Below are 7,110 nucleotides of genomic sequence, written 5' to 3'. Positions count from 1 at the left end.
TTTTTGATCTTGGTTTTGGTTTTGGGTGTTGGTTTTTTTTTTTCACTAGCAAGGATAATCTATTCTTTAAATATAATCTTTGTTTCACTTATTTAATTAAGGTTCATCTTTGCTGGTTCTCTGAATCTTGATGTATTTAAGAAGAAAAGTTTTGACTGTTCTGAAACAACATCAGAAAACACATTTCCCACGGGGGCTGCAGCAGTTCCACGGCGTGACAGGTGTAATAGTGCTGTACTGCCCAGCACGTCTGTGACAGAACACCACTAGACTCGCTGGCCAGAGGACTTGGGCAGCTTTTTGACATGTCTTCATACAAACTGTTGGTTCTGTTATATCTTCAGCGTTTGTATTTCTCTTCTCTTCAGAGATGCCTGACAGTCAAGGGAGAGACAGCGAGAGCCACATCAGCAGCAATAGTTCCTGCACCAGCAATTCAGTTGCTTGCTTTGGACAGGTCAGTTCCTTTTGCCCGAAAGTCAAACAGGAGTTTTATGCTCGCGCTTCTGGAAATCTGCTCTGCACATTTGCTCGTTGTGAAGTTGGACAGCGTAAGGTTGGAGTCATATCCATCACCCTATGCCTAATTGTACATTGCATATTCCTCCATGATAGCCTTGGCATGCCTCGAGTCATAATAAATTGCTCTGGATTCTTCACAAAAGGTTTTTAATTTCGTTCCTTAAAAATGGGGCTCATTTTATTCTCTCTTATTCCCAGATGGTCTGGGTCATGCTTACACACATTCTCAGTACTGGTTCAGAGAAGTCACCTACTTTCACTCGGCTATTAAAAAAGAAATTGAAAAAGAAATTAAAAATAACGTGGAAGAAGGCAAACTGTGTCTGGACTGAACACACACCTTTTGGTGGTGAATTCTCCCTGCCAGGCATTTACACAAAGTTGCTGAATACGGCACAGGCATGTGCACTCTCCCGTTTTTTCCTTCTGTCTTTTGGTTACAGGCTTGCATTCTAGTGCCAGAAAAAGACAGTTACTCCTTTAAGTTTAAACAGAACCACAGATAGGAATTAGAGAGGTTTGGCAGGCATCGGAACTTAGATGGCACACGCTATCGAATTCTGTGTCCTGCCGAACGACGGGGCAGCCAGGACGTGCGTACTCCACGCTTCAGCTTAGGTGGCGAAACCCGTGTTCTGTCCCACAGCACAGGACAGCACAAGCTTTTTAGGGCTCGAATCCTTCAACAGGCATTTAGGCTTCTCTGACCTTTACGGTCTATAAATTGCATTTCTACTAAGGCACCGAGCAAGAGTTACACCACCTTAGGCTTCCAGTGATGCTGGTGTTATCTACTGATACCAGTGATGTTGGAGTTACCCAAAGGACCTCCTCTGCATGAAGGGAGCTTGCTGGACACTCCTCAAGAAATTCCTATTTGGATTGCTTGCCTGAGCTGCTCTCCTCCCTACCCTGCTGGCATAGGGTGGCAGAGTAAGGTTAAACTTTGGGTTCGTGGAGTTCCTAAATACATTTTCTGGTTGGTCACAGAGATACTATGTTTTATTTTTGAGATGTAATACAAGTTTAAATGTGTGTTCCTGGCAACCTTGATGATGACTGCGTTAAGATTTCAATAGGATACTAATAGGCCTGGCTCATCTCAGTTTTTCTAATGTAAGTGATGGTTAGGAGAAATGAAAAAGGATTGCTACAGCTGGATAATTAATGCTTATATATGTATACTCCAAGAGTTAGAGAAAAAAAAAACCACTATAATGCACAAATGTAATGTGCACACACCCCCTGAGGTCTTTCCTTATCTGTTACATCCTGGTTCTGAAAATGGATCATAAAATGGGATAAAGAAGTGATGTTGGGAGAAGAGGAGGAGCTAAAACAGGGAGACTGAACTTTGTCTTACCTTGCTTTTGTCAAGTATCAATACACAGCAAGTGAGTATCAAGCTGTCCAGCATGCTCTTCGTCAGAGACTGGGTCCAGAATATATCAGCAGTCGGCAGGCTGGAGGAGGACAAAAGGTATGAACAAACACGCGCAGATGTTTCAACTCACATCTTTTTCCAGGGAAACTAGGGTAAAAAAAATGACGATAAACATTTTTTTAAGTTAATTTCCCACTAGTAGTTTAATACACAGATATGAAAGCAAAGTTAGCAAAGCATAAATTCTGGCTTTTTCCGAGCCACAGGTTCCTTTTGCACATTTTTAAAAAAAGAGACTTAATTTTTCAGTGCTTCGTCCTGTAGAAGGGAATATTTATATACTTGTGGCACGTGGAGACGTTTTTCTTATTTTTTTCCCCAGAACTGGAATATAAGCAGCAATATATAACGTGGGCTGCACTTTACCCTCTTTAGTGCCTGCTAGCTCTCCCTTCCCTTGGCTAGGTAGCGTGGTGTCACGTTAACCACCCAGCGCAGCTGCTGGGAGAAGGCAAACCCGGAGCCGCACCATCACCCTTTTATTTACGTCAGCCCAACCTGGAACCGCGCCGGGTTTCCTCAGCGCGAGGTGACGCGCCCAGCCCCGCTTTACAAGAGAGCGCGTACCTACGCCTGCGCGTGCAGTTACACGTGTCTGTTTCTGAGTACCTGCTTTTCTTTTCAGGTCTGTTACATTGAGGGTCACAGGGTCATCAGCCTGGCCAACGAGATGTTTGGCTTCAACGGCTGGGCTCATTCCGTCACGCAGCAGAACGTTGGTAAGCGTCTCGCTGGGACGAAGAATTCTGTCTTCTTCTTGCACTGTGAGCCCCCGAGGGAAAAGTCTCTCAGGTGGGGAGCAGGCTGTCTGTCCTAGAACTGGATTACTCCAAAGAAGGTGGGGGGAGGCGTGGGGAATTCCCAGGTGTCCTAGCAGTTGGCAGGAAGGAGGGGAATTGAATAATAGTGGAGCTTCTGTTTTCTTTTAAGATCTTGCACTGGAATACGTCATAGTCATTATTCTAAGCGTGTTGATGATTATTCCCGAGCTCTTCTAATCAAGTTTTCTGTTCCCTATGGGAACACTCAGTCAAGAGCAATTACAGTTAAACTATTTCACACCCAGCAGCCCTGAGCGAACTTTTGTACTCACCTGTAATTTTGATACTCCAACAAGTTAATATCCTCAGTTAATATTCCCCTAATCTTTAGGGACCCATCTTTGTCTACAGATTCTGACCAATACCTGGTTCTGAGATTTTTACAGTAGAAAGCTTTGGGAAAATTCTCTAGAAAACAGTATTCAGGTGGTCTTAAAGCTTAAGCTTCTTCTGCCTCAGTAGCTGACGTAGTACCTGCTGGAGGAGTATTGTCCATGCTTGCTGTGCTTAGGCTGATGACCGGGCGCTGAAGTGGCCCAACAAAGCTGTGTAAACGTACCTCCTTCCTCCCCCCGCCTTCAGAAATCTTCTCTTCCTTCAGGCCGGTAGATTCCAGACGTAAAACAAGTTACGTCACAGGCTTCCATCTATTCCGGACCACTTTTGGGTTTTGCCCTTTTCAGTCGAGAAAGGACTGACATCTTTTCCAAATAATTCCATAGCAAGTCATTCCTTAGCTATTCAGATACAGAGGATTCTGTTACATTTTGGTTTAAATTCCTGGGTGGAGAAAGGGTTTGCACCTCGGACGGGTTGACAAAACAATTGAACAAACTGACCGGTTGGGCACAGACGAACTTCTGGACCCCAGGGTACAGTTGCTTGAATTTCAAAGCGTTTCTTTTCAGGCACGTCTCGTGTTTCTGTCAGACGTGAAAGGCTGCTACCTTGCCAAAATGCTATCTGTGTTACATAGCATTGCTTTTGGTGTAAAATGAGGTAGGCAAGCGATTATTGCAACCTGTTAAGCCCTTCAGGCACTCTGTCCTGGATAAAACCGTGTGCAAAATTTCCCAAACTGGATACTTCTGTTAGATAACAGGAAAGAAACGATGTTTATAGATGACAGAGTTTCTTCCCAAACAGAAGTTGCTGTGTTTATCAGTTGATACTTTAAATCTTTCCTTCCAGCTGAAAAAATTGTTGTGCTTTGAAACTTTAGGATATGCAGCTGAATGAGAAGTAACATTCACAACTCTTCCTTCTTTCCCATGTGTAAGTAAGTTTATACGTGTAGTAGTAGCAAGGTGTGAGTGTCTGGCAGGTCTAGCCACAGGTACCATGCCCAGAGCATATGTGCAAGTCAGCATTCTCAAACTAAGGTTCATATTTTTTAGGTCATGCTGCACTTTATAGAAGATGATAGAGTGTCTTGGGCACATTCAGCAGGTGTATGAATGTCCTTGAAGGACAAAAGAAGATCTAAATGTGGATCACAGGTCTTTTGTGTTATTTAGGATCTTCCTTTTCCCTCCCCCAGATTTTGTTGATCTCAACAATGGCAGATTCTATGTGGGGGTCTGCGCATTTGTGAAAGTTCAGCTTAAGGTAAGTGGATTTTTTTTTTGTTTGCCCTCTCTGTAGTCGAGCAGCTGCCTAAAGCCGTGGACAGAAGCTCAGGTCAGCCTGTGGTTCTCCAGTAGGGTGCTGCACCAGAGAGCCTAGGGGTGTCCAGAACATCGACCTTGCTGTAGAACAAGCGGCTAAGAGCGAGTCGTCAGGCTTGGGAAAGCACAGGCTGTAACATAAAGTGTGTGCAGAAATTCCCTTATACTTAATATTTTCAAAACCTCACTGCAGGATGGGTCGTACCATGAAGACGTGGGGTATGGAGTCAGCGAAGGCCTGAAGTCTAAGGCCTTGTCCCTGGAAAAGGCAAGAAAGGAGGCGGTAACCGATGGGCTGAAGAGGGCACTCAAGTAAGTGAAGATGAGTACTTGGCCTTTTCAGAAGTGAAGTGAGAATTACATGTTATTTTCAGTCACAGTGAGCTCTCCTGTTTCTCAGGTGCTTTGGGAATGCTCTTGGGAACTGCATCCTAGACAAAGACTACCTGCGAGCCGTGAATAAGCTTCCACGTCAGGTGCAGTACACGGGCTGCGGGAGCAGGGTCTGAACGTCCGCTGCTCCTGGTCCTTCATGCTAAAAAGAATGTAAATGATGGTATCAATGCATTTCATCCCCGCACGTTTCCAGCTGCGAGACCAGTAGCCTCTCCCTGCCCACTTCATTGTGTGAAGTGTCTGTGGCAGAGCTCTGCCCCAGTGTTTCACCACAACCACTCAGGTTTTGGACTGTTTGCCGTAGGCAGGGTTACTGCGGCGAAGAAACAGCATCCTACTCGAGATCCCACCAGGCATTTATGGCCGTGTTGTCCGACACCCTGCTCAGTAGCAGCAAGGCGTGCGTCTGTTCGCACCACCTTAAACGTTACCGCAGGAAGCGCCAAACTGCTTAAACCGGCCTGTTCTAGGTGCCCTTTTCTCCACGTGCTGCGGTTCTTGGGACTGTTTAAGGTCTGTCAGCTGCAGCAACTCGGTTCCTGGCTCTCGTTGAGCCCCTTCTGCCTTCAATGCGTGTCAGCAGCGATACCACTGTCAAGTGGTGCATCCATCGCGCCGGGGAAACGGAAGGCAGCAACTCGGTTCCTGGCTCTCGTCGAGCCCCTTCTGCCTTCAATACGTGTCAGCAGCGATACCAGTGTCAAGTGGTACATCCATCGCGCCGGGGAAATGGAAATCTTGGGGAGAACAGTCTCTCAAGGCTGTGCACGGTCTGCATGTTTTTGCCCTGTGTAAAGCAAAAGGCAGAGCAGATCTTAGTCTGTTCTCACTGGCAGCGGTAGCACAGTCCAGTTTACTACTTCAATTGTTAAAAATCAGGCTCGCTTGTCATATTCTTCTCCTCGCTGGAATTTTTCAGGAATAAAAATTTAGGGGAAAAAAAAAAAAAGGATGAGAGAGAACAGCAGAGGGTGACACTATTGCTGGGAGAGAGCAGAACGCCGGAGGCTGTGGGCAGGGCAGAAGAGTAGCCAGACAGTTCACCTGTTAGCTGTGTGACCTGCCCCAAGGCAGGTACAGCTCCTCTGTGCATTCCCGCAAAATTCCGACTCCTGTTGCTTGCCGGCAGCCTGTATGTCAGCCCGTGGGCTGCGGGAAAGGGGGGTGAACTTGGGGCTTTAGAGAGCTCTGGCAGGAAGCAGGAGGAGTAAGAAGCCACGTTACACCTTGCTTTGCTTTCCAGACTCCTCGGCTCCTTAGGTTTCGGTCTGCAGTCGCTTTACCCGCGCGCTAGTCGAAGAGCGAAGCTTCTGAGGTAACGGACACAGAGAAATGCCTCTTGTGGAGGCCTTTGGCCTGGAGAGAGACAAGAAACTGTGACAGACACCTCCATCGGTGACCACCTTACTGTCGCAATCGCTGGGCGTGCCGCGAGGCACCACCGGTATCATGACAGTAGCTGAAGTCGGCCTGGCTGCTGCTGAGGTTGCACCCCCCTGTTACCTCCTGCCATGCTCCACCCGGGGGCAACGGGCTCCTGGGCAGCAGGGGCCTTGCTCCTTGAGGGAAAGCAAACCTCGTCCCCCTGCTGATCCGTGGAGTTCCGCAGGACCGTTGCCCTCGTCACGCTAGGATCTACCCAGCCCCGCTCAGCGGCCTAGGTGGTCCTGCCCAGCTGACGTCGCCGGTAGGAGCAGATCCGAAGCGACACCTCGCCAGGGGAAGGTGGCACCGATGGCTGTGCCAGGGTCGTCGTCCGTGAGCGGCATTGCCACGGGTCTGTACCATCACAGAGCCAACCCATCCCGTCTCTGGTGAGCATGGCCTACCTTCCTCCGTGCCCTCGGGATGGCCGAGCCCTGCCCTTTGACGTGAGCAGGACAACACAACCGGAATACTGACAGGAGGAGCTGCAGAACAGTGCGGCCGCGTCGCCTGTGGCATGGGCTGTCGGCCCTCAAGCGCTGAGCTGTTAGACTGGCGTGGCGTCCCGCGAGTTCCCTCATCAGCCAACTGATTGGCTTGGTCCGGAACACGCGCTTCCCATTTCCTGATTCACGGTTCCGCTTGGAGAAAACGAACTAGACCCACCGGCGGTACCGGGCAGAAAAAGCCCGTCTACGTTTCGTTGAGCTGATGAAGGAAGTTCCCACATGTGTCTTCTTTTTTTTTCCTTTACCAGATCCCTCCGGAGTTCGATTTGGTCAAGGCCAAAAGACAGGACTACGAGCCTGAAATAGAGACGGCGCGGTACAACGGC

General features: G+C 48.1%; 1 protein-coding gene across 1 annotated transcript; it reads left to right on the top strand.

Moving 5' to 3' along the window:
• Positions 1-370: 370 nt before the first annotated feature.
• RAD52 (RAD52 homolog (S. cerevisiae)) lies at positions 371-7,107 on the top strand (the record flags this gene model as incomplete). Its single annotated transcript, XM_010161613.1, has 7 exons — positions 371-457; positions 1,901-2,002; positions 2,592-2,685; positions 4,328-4,395; positions 4,648-4,766; positions 4,855-4,930; positions 7,033-7,107. Coding segments are annotated over exons 1-7 (621 nt in total), but the record flags the coding sequence as incomplete, so codon positions are not given.
• Positions 7,108-7,110: the final 3 nt, after the last annotated feature.

This window comes from Eurypyga helias, unplaced genomic scaffold, assembly GCF_000690775.1.
Source record: "Eurypyga helias isolate BGI_N326 unplaced genomic scaffold, ASM69077v1 scaffold23261, whole genome shotgun sequence".
Classification (NCBI taxonomy): Eukaryota; Metazoa; Chordata; class Aves; order Eurypygiformes; family Eurypygidae; genus Eurypyga; species Eurypyga helias.
Note: the sequence above shows the minus strand (reverse complement) of the source record. Positions and strands in the feature narration are given on the sequence as shown.